Below are 17588 nucleotides of genomic sequence, written 5' to 3' on the forward strand. Positions count from 1 at the left end.
TAGGTCCAAAAAGCTCTGATTGACTGATTAGTGGGCCATATGAGGAGAGTGTAAGGAACCTATCAATCTGCATAGTGTTGCTCCTAGTGCTTTGAGTAAACCTTTCCTATTTCTCTATCAGTACGGGAGCCTTGAGAGAAACCATCAACAACTGAATTTCAAATCCATACAAAACAAATCAACTGAGGAGGATTCCTGAATTTGAATAATAAAAAACAACAAAACCCAAGAAGGAGTTGAGACATATATGTACTGCTTTCAATTTGTCTTCTGAGAAATTCTAAATATGTACACATGAGGCAGCTACTGAGAGAGACACAAAAAGAGGATTTGTTTAACGAAATACACAAGAAATAGGGTTTGGTTTTGAGACCCTTTATCATCTTGGTAGCTCTTTATAGATGTCATATAAGGTCTCTTCGTACTCATACATTTTGTGATTCTAGAACTAATAGCAGGAAATGCTAAGCAGGAGCAGGTCCCCTTGTACCTGTGCTTACCCTATTTCTCTATTCCTATCAACCTAGTGAACTTATATTCCTGCAGACAGCACAAGTTGCAGGTCCCAGGATTCTCAGGTTCCAGGAGCTGCATCTGCTCTGCGTGCTTTTTCCTCCTGTTTTGGAGCATGTTCAATGGGTCCAATTTTCTGGCTTATGTGCTATGATGGGTACATATGCTCCCTCCCTGCTCCTTCTCAGAGCTGATTTAGAAAGGCATCATCTATGTTCTCTGCCTGGATAGGCCGCCTGTAAACAACTTAATCTAAATTTACCCTCCAGTTTATGCCAGGGTTTGCACAGCATGTTTACTTGACACAGGTACTTGACCAAGCTCAGTATCTCATACAAGCCCAGTCAATATGTTAATTTATGGCTCAGTGTGTTGGGTGAACCCAAGCATTCAGTATTATCAGTATCCAATGGATAACTGATACATCAACAAAGAAATATACACTTGGAAGGGACTGTAAAGGTCAACTTGGCCCATCTTGGTTCAAGATAGATGTGAAATATTCTTTCTTATTCCTCTTGTCCATCATCCACATATGGTTTGGCTGGTTTTGTAGCACTGAAACAAAATACTATTCAGGAGTGCTGTTGTGAGATTGAGCAAAAATGCCCGAAGAGAAAAAAGACTACATAGCCATCCAGCTTTAAGAAACAGTATAAAATATCACAGAAGTTAAGTAATATCTTAACTATTTTTATCACTTTATAGCTTGAGTTAACACAGAAAGCATTTAGCACAACATATTAAAGCAAAATCTTTTAGTTCTTAGAATACTCATTTATTTATTAATTAAATTTGTATGCCGCCCATCTCCCCCAATGGGTGATTCTGGGCGGCTCACAATTAAAACAAAACCCACAAACAATTAAAAATAAATACCTCATTAATTAATTAAACTTAATCAATTAAAAAGTCAAGCTATAAAGCAAACCCTATACATAAAAACTATCATCTTTATTACGGTCACAGACCAGAATTACAAATAAAAATACATTGAAATACATTGAAATACATTAAAAATACATTAAATGAAGTGAACCGAACATGATAATATATTTACAGATTGGTGGGATCATCAGTGGGCAGTCAAAATCTGCCTAATTTTGCAGACAGTATAACAAAATTTAGCTACATTCAGGGAAACTAAATCATTCTGATCAGATAGTAACAATTGGACGTAAAAAAGATCAGAATTCCCTGGATATTTTATCAGATGAGGAGTTTTTAAATGGGTTCGTGAGTCCTTATAGAAGATACAGTATAACAGGACATGTGCTATAGTTTCAATAGTCCCTTGTCCACAGGGGCACAATCTCAGCTCATATGGGACTTTTTTGTATCAGCCTCCCCCCCTTTTTTTACATAAAAACTAAAAACATTCAAGGTGACAGTGTGGGGGAGCAAAATCGATATGCACGTCAATAGTTCTGGACACTCAATTGCACATTTCATTTGAGTGGAATTTTTCCAGATGTACCAATGGAGATGGTTAGAGAATCTTTAGAAGTACTCAGACACTTTAACTAAATTTTAGAGTAAACAGTCCACAACTGTTTTAAACTTCACTTTTAAGAAACCACAAACTCTGGTGCTCCCCTGTACATGTGCGTGAGAGATAGAGAGAGCAAGGAGGTGAGTATTGGCTGAGTAGGCTTCCTATTCTTCCCACAGTAATATTTATTTATTTGTGGTTATTGACTGATTGTTTTTATACCCTGCCTCAATCCAACGATTTTGGCGACTTTGATGATAATTCTTCAGTGAAGCTTACAAAGGAGACTTTGAAAGGAATTAAACAGGAATATCTGCAGGAGGGATACTCTTACAGCCACAGCGTCTGTAAGATTTCAGAGGGACGAGTGGAGATCACATCTGTAGCGCGGAGAAGTAACTCGTCTGAACGGATTGACTTCCAGCAAGAAGCATTGACGGATTCTTGCTGACGTGGTAGTTACTGATTTTTGCTGACGTAATGCAGACACGTGTTGTTCACTTCGGACGAATGCCAAGTCTCGTTTGTGTGGCGCAGCATGCCTGAAACCCTAAACTGAGCACCGCACACGGGCCCATCCGTCTAGCAGAGTCCTCCTCCCCCGCTTCCAGCTGCAATCCCTTTCCGCTCCAAGCGCGCACTGGGGCAACTGGGGTGTAGGCCCGCTTTGCTTTTGTCAAGAAGGTACAACAGTAGAAGAATGAAGCCGAGGGATTCGTGCTGGTGCAGGGAAAATTCCAGGGGAGGGGCGGGGAGGGGCGGGGTGGGGTGGAGGTTACGGGTGGTGAGGAAAAGTGGGAGGAGGTGGGACCTTGACACTCCGCTCCAATAGAACGAAGGGCGACCCAGTCTTTATCGCGCGCTGTGAAGCGGTTCTCTCCCTCTTTCGCCTGCAAGAGCTCCGAGAAGCAGCTGCAACCCCACCGCGAAGAAGCCAAGAGGCGAAGCTACGATGGTCCCGGCGGCAGCTGCAGGAGTGCCCACCCTGACTAAAGTTTTGATCAGCGATAGCCTGGACCCTTGCTGCAAGCAGATCCTGGAGGCGGCCGGAATCCAAGTCCTAGAGAAAACTAACCTCAGCAAGGAGCAGTTGCAGACCGAGATCAAGGTGAGACCAAAAGAACCTGAGGATAGCTTCGCTTCTCCCCTCCAGGCACCAAGCGACCCCCTAGATAAGTTTCCGCTGCCGGAAGAGGGAGACAAAACGTTCAGCTGGGCAAGGTAGAGTCACCTCCCCCCGCCCCCAATTTCCAGCCGTTTTCACGAATTCATATCTATAAAGAGTGCCGGGACTAAAGAGTCTTTTCTGCATTTAGCTTAAGAGGAAAAGTTGGGGTTGGGGATCAAAAGTTGGGGTTGGGGATAAGGAGTCTGTCCACTTCGCTATTTTAGTCTTCCCAGACTCAGACCCATCCGTCTAAGGCATTCGTGATCCGATGGTCGAGGCAGAAGGGCGTAGCGATGCGAGAGAGAGATTTGTTCGTGCTCAGAGTTCCTAACGCAACCCCTGTCGTGCTTTGCTTTAATGGTTGTTTTTAGTCCGGGCTGCCTTATTTCGTTTTGTTTGTTTTTTACTTGTTTTAATCTACTGTTATATTTTGTAAGCCGGGCAGAGTCCGCTAGAGCGGGCGGCTGTAATGAATTGAATTAAATAAAGAATACGTGTGTTGCAGGATGGAAAGCGGGTGCACAAAGTGCGACCATTCCGCTGGCGTGGTAGTGGAGGAAATAAGAGATTCCATAGTAGAGTCTGGATTGCTCCAGCAGAGATTGCTGAGTTTGCAAATCAAACGTGCTAGAGGCCCAAGTCCAGACCTTTAACTTTTCTTTAAAAGATACTTTGCTTTGGGGATGACGGGAGAACTGAGGAATGAATCTGGAGAATGGAGGTGACTGGCTGATTGGGGAATGAATCCGACCCGATTTCTTGGAGAAACGTTTGTCCTTCAAACTCAGTGGGGGAGGGAGAGCGCCAGTAGCAACTGGAGCCTGCTGTGATTTACATAGCCCCACCTCATTCCTTTGTCCCAGTCATGTTGGAATATAACTAAGAGAGCTAGTGGGGAACTGGGTCAATTCATCCTTGGCTCTGTTTCTGAGAGATCTGTGGGGAAGCAACTGTTGAAATTAGGCTATTCCCAATGGCTTCCAGAACAGTTTGCAAATTAGAAAGAGGAAGTTGGTGGGATTGTGTTGAAATGCTGTCTGTCCTTGTTTCCAACTCCTCCGGTTTGGGGGAATAAAATTTGCTTGGCTTCATTTTAAGCTTGTGGAACAGGAAGGGAACTTGCCTGCACCTGTCTGACTCCCAAAGAAAGCTAAAAGTAGATAATTCAATTAACATTCTGCATGCTTTGCCTAGTAGCACACAAGAGAATAGAAAGATCTGCAGCCTGATGAGTCCTGTGCAGGATGAAACTGGTCACATGCTGCTTCCTAGTGATCTGTGTAAGTAAAAGCACTGCACAGAATATACACTGTGTAAAATCAGAAAAACATCTCTCCCTCCCCCCCTTCTTCTCAGGGGGTGGTGGTAGAAGTTATGTAAAACCTTGCACATGAGAGCATGGCATAATGTAACATCCATATCTCTCTGGTCTGAGAGTTTAAGAAAAGGAAAGTAGACTGTATATGGCGTTGTACAAATAGACTCCTAAAAAATGGAACTCTTGCTGGCTGCAATCTGTGACTTACTTTGAACTTTGTCCAGAAAAAACAGTGAGTTGGGGGCAGTGCGTGGGCCCAGGGAGCATCCTGGGGATAGAGAAAGGGATGGGAGCAGGACCTGTGCTTCATGTGTGTGACCTCGTTTTTTTTCTTTCAGTGCGACGTATCACCATATATGTTAGGGTTATGTGTTCTTTTTGTGCATAGGTGGAATTTTTGCCTTTCCCCCCTTTGCCTTCTGCAAAATGGACTTTGGAATAGAGAATTGATTTTAAAAGAATGGTTTTGTTCCTGGAGCTCAGTGCCCATAGTACTGCCTTGAACTTAGTTTCTTTGGATAATTACTCTTCTTTTAGCCTCAGACATTTGCCTTCTGCAGATGACTACTTTATGCCTGCCCGCGCTCATGAATAGGCAAGTTTTCTCCATTATATAAACATCTTCAGCATCTAAAATACTGTACCAAATATCCCCACTAGCAAGAAACCTAGGAGGGCTTTACTTATATGCTTCTTTTAGAGTGACATAAGCTATCAGTACCATTTTTAATTAGACCACGTTTTTGGATTTATCCACTTTCTCTGCAACCCAGTTGGTTTATTGACCCTGAAGTAGTGTTCTGGGAAACCTGAATGCTTGCTCATCATCATTCTCCCCATTTTAAAAAGTGCGTTGATCTAAAAGTTTTGGAACTTTCCTTATTTATTTATCTGAACCCAGGTTTAATGAATCTTTAACTCTTTAATGAGAATAAATCAGCAATCCTCTAAAATCATTGGCTGAATAACATTTCCAGTGGTCAGAAGGATTGCATTTCAGTAACCCTTAATGTCAGTAACATGATCAGAATGAATTATGCAAGCAGAATTATATAAAGTGTATGGATAATGAGGAATTCAAATTTTGATTGTCTAGGCAAAAAAGTTCACTCTTTTAAGCGATCCTCAGGCTGTGCCGTTTTTCACAGCTTTTGTGACTTTGTGGCAACCCATTTGTTAACTGATAGATCAGCTAACTTTGCTGGCAGAAACAGGGAACCCACAAGCTTTTCCTTTCCAAAGTCAAAGGCACCTCAGAGCAGATTGCTGCTTACAGCACTGAAAATGCAGAAGTATCACCTTCCCCCCTTACTAAGAGGGATAGGGAACTAAGAGCTAGGGATGGCTTGGAGGGGGTGGGTTAGGCATTTTAGCCCTTCCCAGGGCCTGTGTTTAAAATCATTTCTTTTCTGCAGTATTTCTGTGAGAAAGTAAGAAATACAGGCGTGATATGTGAATGGGTGTGTCCACAAGTTTACATGGAGTCCCGTCTCTGTAACTGATGCAGCTGTCAACCCTCCTTAAAATGTTTCTTGATACCTGTCCAGTTGAGAGAGAGAGGAATGGAGGGCACATTTCTAAGCCTTGATTATAGTTCTCTGGACAGCTTTGTGCTTCCTTCCCATCCAATTGCTGATCGGAGTTTGATTTCTTCAGGACTGTGATGGGCTCATTGTACGCTCGGCAACCAAAGTGACTGCAGAGATCATCAATGCAGCGGAGAAGTTGCAGGTCATTGGGAGAGCCGGCACTGGGGTTGACAATGTAGATGTGGAGGCTGCTACAAGGAAAGGAATCCTGGTCATGAAGTAAGTTGCCAAGAGGTTGCCAGAGAGCAGAGGAATCCCCTGCTTTTACGCATCTTCTACATGGAAGAGAACACAGAGATCGCCAGGCACTGAACTCCAGAGCAGTCCTGTCTGGTCTGACCTTCTGCTCCAGGATTTGCTCATAAAGCAGAGGGTTCATGAGTCAGCAGGCTTCTTTCTGAAAGACATTTGCTGTCACTCAGTGAAAGCAATTTTAGTTGGCTGAGTTTTAGGAGATTCTGCCTTTCCTTCTAAGGATGAGCACATACGGTGCTATGCTTCTGTAGCAACAATGCCCATTTCCTTTTCCCAGCTCTGAGTTTGGAGTTGTGGGAAGTCCTTACTGGAGAAGTTAATGCCCAGCTCAACTTGAGGAATGATTGCTACATCTTCTATAATGCAAGAGTGTGGTGATGGGGAGAGTTGGGGTTATTTTAACCCTGAGCCCCTTCAGCTTTAGTTCGGGTTTCTTTTGATGCTGAGGAGGCAAAACTTTCTGTGATCCAGAGCCAAAGCAGCCAGCCTCCAGACCTTTTCTATCCAGTGAAGCATTGTTTGGTATAGTCTTTTTATTATCTTGAATGCCCAGCACTGAAATGGCAGTCTAAAGTGGAGTTGCAACAGATTCTACCTCCTGTTCTAGCTTTGAACCAGAGGCTTTTCTTGTCATTCTCTTTGGAAGAATTGAATCATTTATCTTGGCATGACTGGCAAGCGGGTATATTGAATACCCTTTTTATTTGCCCTCCAGTGTGATTTGCAATAATTTCTTGCCCTGTTTGTAACTCCTGAACCACCTACCAAATATGGACTGGAAAGGGCTCAGGATGGTCCCTATGTTGAAAAATTGATGAAAATTAAGTTTATATGGCTCCAAATAAATACTTTAAGTAGTAACTTAGGATTCTCCCATATGCTTTTTGTCCATGTAAGCCAGTGACAGTGCCCCCCCCCCGCCATTTTAGACAAAGAATTACTACTACCAACCATCTTCTATTTGATCTTTTAAAAACAGAGGTAAGTGGTAGTTTAGTATTGAGCCATGGAATCTCCTGGTCTTAAGATATGTCCAGATGAGGTTTTTTAACTGCACTTACTAATGATTTTTACAAGGGGTCTAGAAGATGTTGTTCTCCACTTGTATCCTTGCATCATCTTAACATGGTTTTCTTTCTTCTAAAATCTGTTAAGGAGGAAAAGACAGAATAACTGCAATAACTTTTGATTAAGTAGTATCAAGAGTCCTCTTCCTGAAAACACTTTTAGTTCTGAAATCTAAGCTCTGAGAGCTTCAGATCTTTGCTTTTGCATATAGAAGCCATTTGCTGGGATATTTAGTTATTAAGATTACACTTCTCTTGCATAGTAGTTGTTGCTGCAAAAGTCAGGATAAGGGGAAGTCAAATTATTTTTCAAACTACAGGCGGGGGGGGGGGCGGGTGTCCTTTCCCTACCTGTCAGTTGAGCATGCTATTTCCTTGCCTGTGATAAACTCTTCTCTTAAGTTCTTTAGCCACTTGTTTCCTCCCTTATTCCTTCATAGGATGAGAATCATTTCCTTTTTCCACTGCAGTGATGTTAGGATCAGGAAAAGAAAAATTGGATAAATGCAATATTCCTTCTCATCCTAGGGACAACTATTAAACTCAATCTATGCATCTCAGCTTGGAAGAAGGAACTAGCAGATAGAGTCAGAAAACATCCCCCCTTATCCTTGCCAAAGCTAGAACTGCTTGAGTGACAGAAATTCCTGTTGGTCTGGGGAAGAAAATCTTCTCATTTTTTCCCTTTGAAAATACTTCAGGTTGTTTTCAAGGTTAAATGTTGTATTTCTGCTTTTACCTGTAAGTGACTGCTGTGCTCTGTCCAGATCCTCCACTCCTGGCTTGCTGTTTTCATAGTTCATTTAAAATACACTCTGACTACTAGAGATACCTTTGAAACTGATCAAATGGATTTTAATCATTTAATTTAATTCAGAGAGGAAATACCTATGGTCTTAGGACCACATGCAGCCTCCCAAGATGTACTACCAAATTAGAGTTTTTAATGTGACAGAACATTAAACATTAACCATGATTCCAATCTGTCACAGCTGACACAGCTGACACTGCAAACCCTGGATTTTCTTAAGTTCACTCCTACAGCTCTAAACTATGGTTTAACTTTACATTTTAATGTGTAGTCCCTAAGTGGTTATTTGGGCAATGCAAATAGTGAAAAAAGTTGTTTGCAGAAACAGATTGTGGTGCCTCAAAGAAAAGGGAAGGTGTGTGGGGAAGAGCAAACCATGATATTTTGCCTGCATTGAATACTGAGGGACTTATGTGTGGTGTTTAGTTTGGGGGATCAGATGAATTACTGGTGGATACTTTTTGAAATCTGCTTAGAAGAGGCCTGGGATGAAAGGTCCTTCTTTTCTTTACATTCCCATTATTCTAGCTACTCACCAGGCAAAGGATTGAAAGTACAATTTCAGTTCAGGGGCCACTATGTTCTCGAACCCCCTGAAGAACATTTGTGTCTTTTTCACTCAATAGCCTGAGCTGTAGTGTCTATTTGTAATGCCTCAATGGGAAAACAATGTATATAAAACAAGAGTGCATAGAAGCATATTTTGATTGATTTTCCCAGTGAATAAGAACTACTAACTCTTTCTCTTTGCTGTGCCCCATAGCACCCCCACTGGCAACAGCCTCAGTGCAGCAGAGCTGACATGTGGAATGATCATGAGTCTGGCCAGGTAAGTAATATCGTTTCTGGGAAAGAATGGAACATCCCAGCAGGAGCACAGGCTACCTTGAACTTCTGTGTCTTGCAAGAAGTCAGAAAATATCAAACAAATGTAGGGAAAAGAGTTCACATCCCATAAGGTATGTGACAGAATGTGCTTATTATGCAGGTAGTCGTAGTTACTGTGTTAGATTGACTGATTGACTTACTACACTTGTACCTTGTATTTCCAAACATTGGGATATAAATGTGGTAAGTAAAATAAGTCTTAATGCAGAGACTCTGGCTACTTGTGTAGAAGGCATATGATTGGTAATAGCAAAATATATAGTTTTAACATCAAAATTCAGCAACTTAGAACTCACCAAATAAAAACAGTAGTAAGAAATAACAGTGTCAACCTGATTAAAAGCCTAGGGCTTTTTTATCAAGAGGTTGTAACAGAGACTGTTATTTCAGGCAAATTCCACAAGCTGCAGCTTCGATGAAGGATGGAAAATGGGACCGTAAAAAGGTAAGAAGCTGATTCTGTGGGGATGTCATGTATCCTATATCTATATCTATAGGAGGAATTTGTTCACACTGATGCACCTTTCTATTGTAGTTTATGGGAATGGAACTTCAGGGGAAGACCTTGGGCATTCTAGGCCTTGGCAGGATTGGACGAGAGGTAGCCATCCGGATGCAGTCGTTTGGCATGAAGGTAAGAGTGGTTGTCTCTCTTGACTGCCTTGGACCTCCTGCTCTCAAAAAGGCTATTGACACCCAGTGCGCCTCTTTCCTAGTTTTCAGCCATTCAGTCAACTTTTTTTCTTCTCCCTATCCATGTAGACCATAGGCTATGACCCCATAATCACTCCTGAGGAGTCGGCTACCTTTGGTGTTGAACAGTTGCCTTTGGAACAGATCTGGCCATTGTGTGACTTCATCACAGTGCACACCCCGCTCCTGCCTTCCACCACAGGTAGAGTGTCAGATTTGAGGTCTCTTGTCATGTTGGAGGGATCCTTGTGTAGTATTGAGTTATGCGTGCTCATCTTTGCTCCTTCTTATTAGCAAATGGAATAGGTATAAAATTCCACAACTTACACAGCCTGAAAGCTGAGTGAGGAAGCGGTGAGTGTAGGAAGTAAGGAAGGTGATTTTGACCAAGATATGCAGGATCCATTGCCTAGGCAAAAGGGGCTGAAGCATTTTTAAGTCCACAATGAGATAACGTCAGGAAGTGGCTGAGGCAGATGCCTCCAAAATTCACTGAACTATAAGGAGGAGGTGGTACAGCACAATCAGACTTGGATGATTCTATTATTATAGCCAATCTCAATAAAAGTATTTTACAGGGCTGTGGAGTCGGCACCTGAAACCTTTGACTCCAACTCCTTTATTCATGGTACCTCTGACTCTGACTCCTTTAATTATATATTGACACAGGAAATAATAAATATACTAATTATATATTTCCTGTATTGACTGCAAGCACACAACATACAAGGCATTTCATCACTGCCAATGTGAATCAGCAGGAAACTTTTTAGAACCCTAACCGGTTAAAGCTTGAGTCTAAAGGCTGGAGCTAAGACAGTCTGGTTTTTTAAAAAAATTATTATTTATTAAAGAAATTACAAACATTCAGTAACCTTATAGTTTAAACAGAGGGTAAAAACAAAAAAAAATAAAAACAATGAGGTTATATTTTTATCAAAATATGTATTTTGAAATTTGCAGAGAACTTAAAATTAAAATATATCCTGAAAAAAACAGGTTAATCAAATTATCTATGAAATAGGAAATTTTAACATACATTATTTATATTATATACAATTTAAATTTATTAGGAGTCGGAGTCGGTACATTTTTACCTACTCCAACTCCAGTAACTCGAGAATTGCTTCCGACTCCACGACTCTGACTCCACAACCCTGGTATTTCAGCTTCTCTGTGGAGTTGATTTCCTGGTCTGTTCTAACTAGTGGGGCTGAGGAAGGAAGGAAAATTGGTATAATTGGCCATGGGCTGAGAAAGATGTGGGGTAAGATGGCAACTGGGTGAGCAAGAAGAATCCTTTGGGGGATGGGAAGTAGAGAAGTCAGACTATGCACATGAGAAAATCCTAACAGTGCAGATAAGGATTACTACATAGTAAAAGGTGTCAGCTAAGAAAGCTGGAGTTCTGGCTAATTTGTGTGGCGGTAGTTGTGTGTCTCTGTATTAAAATTCTGCAGCTGTAACTTGCAGAAACTATGAGAGAAGCAGATACTTTATTATGGTAACTTACTTGAACAATTCTTTCTGAATTAGTTTATTGCTTTGTTCATGGCCTTGAATTTTCTTACAGGAAAAGATGGTATACAAGCTTTTATAATAAATGGAAAGGCAGTCAGCACACTTAGCACGTGGTATAATTGTGGAGTTGCAAATTTCTAACAAGGGTAAACATGACAAGAAAAACATGACTGGACTGTCATTCAAGTTCTCTGCCTTTGTTGCTGCTTTCTTTCTAGGGCTTCTCAATGACACTACATTTGCTCAATGCCGCCACGGGGTCCAGGTGATCAACTGTGCCCGAGGAGGTATTGTGGATGAAGGTGCCCTTTTGCGGGCTCTCCAGTCTGGCCGATGTGGAGGCGCAGCCTTAGATGTTTTTACAGAGGTGAGGCTTTGTGACATCTTGTTTTGCCTTCAGCAGTTCAGTTCAGCTGGTCAAAGTGGGGAGGGGGAGCGCTGTAGTAGTTCTACAGCAGCTTCTTCTGATAGCCAAGCTGGCTAAGGAACACTGGAAGTTGAAGGCCATATTTCTGGTAGTGTACCCCAGTTGGGGAAGTATGCACTTCAGGATGAAAAATACATAGTTGCCTACTAGTGTTCTGAAGCTAAATACGTGGGGTTTCTGTATAGAAAATGCTGTTCTTTATTGTTTCACAGCAAAACTAGTTGGAGTCTTACAGTCTCTGCATTACTGAGTATAGAATTTTCATCCTAACCCAATTAAATCTGGGGTTGAGACAGTGAAATGCTGCAATTTAATCTTGAGAGATGAGGCAGGCTTTCATAACTAGTCAAACTCTTCTTCCCTTCTAGGAGCCACCCAGGGATAAAATTTTGGTCAACCATCCCAATGTAATCAGCTGTCCCCACCTGGGTGCCAGTACCAGAGAAGCTCAGAGCCGCTGTGGAAGGGAGATTGCCATGCAACTAGTAGACTTGGCCCAGGGCAGGGCACTGGTTGGCACTGTGAGTCCTACATTTAATGTTTAGGAAGTCATGATTTACATAATGTTTTTAAAATTCACATAACTAACCTTAACTTTAAACTTAGTTTCTGCATATTCTAGTGCATTAGTTTTTTCAAAAATTATTAAGTTGAATTTGTAAGTAACATCACAGCATCATGCAACACATTTGAGATGGGCTACAATCACAGCTAACTTGAACACGGCTAAAATACAGAGTTAAGCCTGAAGTTCAGCCAAGCTTCAAAGTATTGTGCTTATACTAACAGCCTAGCTTATAAGTGCTAACTTTCATTGTTTGACTGCCAATATTATGTTTAACAAATGATAATAAAAATAGAACTGGCTGACACAGGGGAAAGGAGGATATTCAACTCTAAAATTGAATGCAGGTGTTGGGGTAAATACAGGGGATAGGTTTTCAAAGAAGGCAGTACTTTAGAGCTTGACATGCATGCAGATAGTCCATCCTTAATAAATGTAATTATTAAGTGACCAGACATTGTAAACAGAATAACTGGGGGAAAGGATTGTGGGCCAGAAATCCTCTAGGCAGTCTCACACGCCTGTTCTTCCCTCCCTTAGGTAAATGGGCAGGCTCTCAGCAGCGCATACGCATGCCATACCAAGCCATGGATTGCGCTGGCTAGAGCTTTAGGAACTCTGCTACATGCACTGAGCCACCAGGTGAATGGAGGAGTGCAGCTTGTCACCCAGGGTGAGATGAGAGATCCAGGCATAGCGCTTGGCCTTCAGATATTGGGTTTTTACCAGAAGCTTTTCACTCCTCTGCCTTTGTTCTCTCATCTTCCTACTTTAAAAAAAACAAACCTATGACCAGAAAAAGCTTTATTTTTCAGCCCACATCATTTCTCTTGTGTGAGATTTCACCTTTTTAAAGAGAATGCTTAGTAACTTTTCACCTTCTCTGAGATACCTTCCTTTGTTTCTTTCTTTATTTTGGCTTCTGTTTTCTCTCAAAGTTGTTTTTTTAAGAAAACATCCGTGTTGTAGAAACTGTTTTCTCATTTTGTGTTTTCGAGCGCAGCACATACAGTATCTTCTGCCAAGGCTGTCTTTGTACTGGAGGCTTGTCATTGTCCATTCCCTGTTTGCATATAAAGCCTCATCTGCCCTTGGTGCTAAAGAAGCATAGGCCTCTAGTAAGTAGTACTTTAATCAACAGAACAGAAAACAGCCCTGAATTTAATTCCCTTGTGAAAAGAGACAGATTAGACACAAACAAGATTATTAAAATAAAATAAAATAATAAAATCCTGTACCTTCCCTGGGATTGCTTATTCCCACTGAAACTAATTCTGGGGATTTTTTCCTGCAACAAATGCATGCATAGGACCCATTTTTATACATATTTATGTATATAGATATAGGTGTGTATGCAGTAGCCAGAAGATTTGTATGTGGTAGCCAGGAGGCCATCCTTCCAAAAGGGTCAGGTGAAGACAACCCTCTCAATCTTGAATTAATGACCACTTAATAAAATTAATTCTGTGTAAAATAAGGCATTAGAATTGTACATTATATGGTCCCCCAGATCGATTCCCTGATACACAGACTACATGCACAATTACTTGGGACTGAAGGAATCTGGGCTCAGGTAGCATAACCCTGTGCATGCTGACTTTGTTGTCATTTCCAGTGAGTCCAATGACTCTTCCTTGCAGGCCAGTGTGCATTGGCTGTTTCTGTGCTGGGGATGGATCTCTTTCTTCCAGGTTACTCCATGTAAGCTGCAGCAGAAACTGGAAAGGAGCTCCTTGGGCTGTTGAGCTCAATCCCCTTTCTGTTTGCAATATAAACATGTGCCATAGACACTTTTGTGTGGTGGGCTACAAAGCCACAGAAAGCTATGCAAGCTTACTTTCCCCTAAGTCCCATTGAGTTCAGTGGCTCTTCCAGTTCTGTCTACTCAGTATGCTGATCACGTTCTCCTCTCATGCCCCACCAAGTGTAGTGGATGAAGGTTTGTAATGGAGACCTGCCATCCATCGAGATTCTCCAGTCAGGGATCCTGATTTTCCAGACTCTACAGTAGAGGAGTTTCTCCATTGTGGCTATTCCATGTCATACATAGAGTGTGGCAAGAGGAGACCAACGGTAATGTCCCTCTTGAAGAAAGAGTAACAGCTCCACCTCCTTTCTGGGCTCCATTTCAGCCACTTTCAAAAGCATTTTGCTCTGTTAGCTTTTGCTCTATTGTTTCCTATAGTGTAGTACTCTCAGCAAATATAAGATGGCAGGTTTCTTTGGCAGTGGTGGGGGGAGCCTTTAGCTTGCTTCCTCGTAAATGACTTTTTTCTTTTCTGTGTCAGAACCAATATGTCTATTAAATATATGGATGTCGGATTGCTCTTAAAGGCATAGGAAGGAGATCCCATAAAAGAAAGGGGGCAAAGGAGTACCTTTAGCAGACTGCTCTGGCCTTTCCCTTCTCCAAAGGAGCGAAGCTGGGGAAAGGAAGCGATCCACGTATTGTGGTCTCTAATAAGAGACAAATGGAAACCTGTAATCCTGCTTAGAGAGACTGATTCTGCTTGAAACCCTGGACCAGGCTCCCCAGTTTACACATCTTCTGACTACAGAATGAGAAAAGGTGGGGTAATATTAGGTCCCTTCTGGTGATTTGATCATGCCTGTAATTTTCACTAGGCTCAACCTTGCAGAAGTCTAGCAACTACTTGACTCCTGCAGTGGCAATGGGACTCCTTCAAGAAACTGCACAGAAGGATGTGAACCTTGTGAATGGGCTGCTTCTGGCTCAAGAGGCTGGGCTGAAGGTACATAACCCCCTCCATCCCCAGATCCAAGGGCCAGTTCATTGGAGGCCTTTGAGACAGCTGCAGGATCACCTAAGGAAATGTTTTGTAATGTTATTTTTCTTAAGAAAGGCTGGTTTTTTTTTCCTGTAGACTTGCCCAGTTATAAAACAGGTTGAAATTCAAGGTATGCATCTCCCCCAGCATGGTTATGCTGCACATATTGACTGCCTACCTGTCTGCCATTATAAGTTTTCCTCTTTCAGAGATGTATAATAACCCTATTGTCCTATTTTCATGGTAGACAAGAACATAGCTTTCTGCAGACTATTGGTATGCCGCGCCTGGAAGAAGAAAATTGGAGGCAAAATTCTTTCGGAGAAAGCAATGCACTAATTTCCCTCTTTCTGATTCCCAGATCACTGCCACTCACACTGACAAAGCATTGGGCAATGATGGACAGCTGCAACTAACTGCAAGCAATACCCCTCACCTGCTAGTTGGCTCTGTGCAAGGCACCGTTCCATGCCTGCTAGAACTCAGCGGGGCAGCCTTCAAGCAGCTGGTTCCCCTCAGTGGCCCTCTGCTGTTCTACAAATCCAAGACCTCCAGTGCCAGTCTGCTACCAACAATTACTGGTAAGGAGAGGTATTTCGCATCCCTTGCTTCACCAGCTGACTTTTTAGTACTAGCATCAGCCTAGTCTTTTCCAAACTGGTGCATTGTGAATATGTTGGGATTACAAGTCCCACCAACCTACTGGCACAGTTGTGAGCCAGAAATGGCGGGAGTTTCAGTTCATCACATCTGGACGTCACCAAAGTGGGGAAGTGTAGCAAGGTGGTTAATACTAGAAAAAAATATTTGCTGTGAACCAAAGCTAGAGAAGTTAGCGCTCTCCTGCCTGCAATGCTTCTTTTTGCTAGAAGTGAATTTTCTGAGGCGACTGAGCTTGAAAGACTAAGTTCTTGCAGCTCTGCTGCTGTTGTTCCTGGCACTGAAATTTCCAGCCCATTTGATGCTTTTGCCTAGAATCAAGTTCCCTCCAGTCTGTGTCCCAAAGACTAAAACCAGGCCAGGATGAATCATGAACATAACCTCCTTTGGTGTATCTACCCTTTTGCCCACCTGCACTCTGCTGCCACCACCTACCTTTGCTGCCCCCCACTGCCTCCAGCTGGCATTTGCCATCTTCTTCCTTACACTGCTGATGAGGTGCACCCAGATAAGGCAGCTGTTGGTCCTAACAACCACAGCCAGGATTACCAGAACTGCTGTTGCTAAGTGGTGCAGTCACATGTTTCATGTAATGACTGCTTTGCTTAGTGACAGAAATTCTGGTCCCAGTTAGGGTTGTTAAGTGAGGACTACCTGTATGGAAAGCAGCTCTGTGCTATATGGAAATAAATGACATGGTTAATGAGGAGGAGGTTGAAAAGCTAGGTCTGGAAGTGGCCAGATATGAGGTTAATTACAATTTGTAATGAACTTATAAGACATGCTACATGACAGGCAGTCATTGTGCAGCAGGATGCTGTTGTTTATAACTTCCCAGGGCATAAGAAAGATAGGGGTGTGAGAACAGCATTGTGGGAGTGTCAGAACATTTGGCTTTGTTTTCAGTTTACTGAGGGGGTGTACTGAAGTATTTTAAAAGTAAAATAGAGACCTGTTTGTGCACCTGTTTTATTTTTTCATTTATTTTTAAAAAATCATTGTGTTTTGGCACCAAAATTTAACAGTGCAGGCTTGGAAGGCTACAAGTCTGCAAAAGCATAGTCAGCTGTCTGGACTGGATATTGTTCTGTTTCAGGTCTGCTGGGGAAGGCCAAAATAGAGCTGCTGTCCTACCACCGTTCCAGCACTGTGAGCGGACAGGAGTGGAATGTCCTAAGTCTCTCTTCTCCTCTACAAAACCTGCAGGAACTGAAGCCACATGTGACAGAGGTTGTCCAGGTGACACTTTAAGTTCTGGTGAAGAACTTGACATGGCCCGCAACTTTCTGTAATGTGAATCTTATATATCTAATTAAAAATAATGCAAAAATGATATAGTGCATCCTTGCCTTACGTATTGAGTGGGCTAAACCTGAAAATGCATTTCAGTATGAGAGGTGAAATAGTCTGTTTCTGCATGTTGTATTGGCCAAGGTGACTTCATGGCAACTTATCATTGATATAAAAATTTCAACCTGGCTCCTACTTATGAAGAAAACAGAATGTGCAGCTCTATCATACAGTACAGATATTCATCATACATTTCTCACTTTTGTTTGCAAATAACATACTTATTTTAGTATTATTTCCACATTGGACTTTTCAGAAGTTAGTTTGAAAGGTGGTACTTCACAAAGCACACCCAGCACATTTCACATTCAGGGAAAAATTACCTGCGTTCTTCAGAGGATCTGTGTCCTGGGTGAGAGACCCAGGTCTCCACCTACAACATCTGAAACAAAATTTTCAGGAAGCCAGCATTCTCAACAGACTTGAAGGTGTTATGTGGAGCTTTCATTTTCTTTTTCTTGAGATAATTCTCTTCTTCTCTT

General features: G+C 42.1%; 1 protein-coding gene across 1 annotated transcript; it reads left to right on the top strand.

Annotated features, from left to right (window-relative positions):
- Positions 1-2867: 2867 nt before the first annotated feature.
- Positions 2868-17089, top strand: PHGDH (phosphoglycerate dehydrogenase). The gene is made up of 12 exons (XM_007428890.3): positions 2868-3113; positions 6148-6299; positions 8977-9042; positions 9492-9546; positions 9637-9735; positions 9864-9996; positions 11534-11682; positions 12111-12263; positions 12848-12980; positions 14933-15060; positions 15458-15677; positions 16853-17089. The coding sequence occupies exons 1-12, from the start codon at positions 2958-2960 to the stop codon at positions 17005-17007; spliced, it is 1599 nt and encodes a 532-aa protein (XP_007428952.2). The 5' UTR covers positions 2868-2957; the 3' UTR covers positions 17008-17089.
- The last annotated feature ends 499 nt before the right edge of the window (positions 17090-17588 follow it).

The sequence above is a fragment of the Python bivittatus genome, unplaced genomic scaffold, assembly GCF_059951505.1.
Source record: "Python bivittatus isolate LINGU-HERP-01145 unplaced genomic scaffold, Pbiv_v1 ctg000700_np1212, whole genome shotgun sequence".
Classification (NCBI taxonomy): domain Eukaryota; kingdom Metazoa; phylum Chordata; class Lepidosauria; order Squamata; family Pythonidae; genus Python; species Python bivittatus.

Excerpts from the sequence above, each read along its gene's own strand:
- PHGDH (XM_007428890.3), top strand. The coding sequence starts at position 2,958 with ATGGTCCCGGCGGCAGCTGCAGGAGTGCCCACCCTGACTAAAGTTTTG. Across the intron at positions 9,043-9,491 it reads ATGATCATGAGTCTGGCCAG|GCAAATTCCACAAGCTGCAG; the intron begins GTAAGTAATATC and ends CTGTTATTTCAG. Across the intron at positions 9,997-11,533 it reads GCTCCTGCCTTCCACCACAG|GGCTTCTCAATGACACTACA; the intron begins GTAGAGTGTCAG and ends CTTTCTTTCTAG.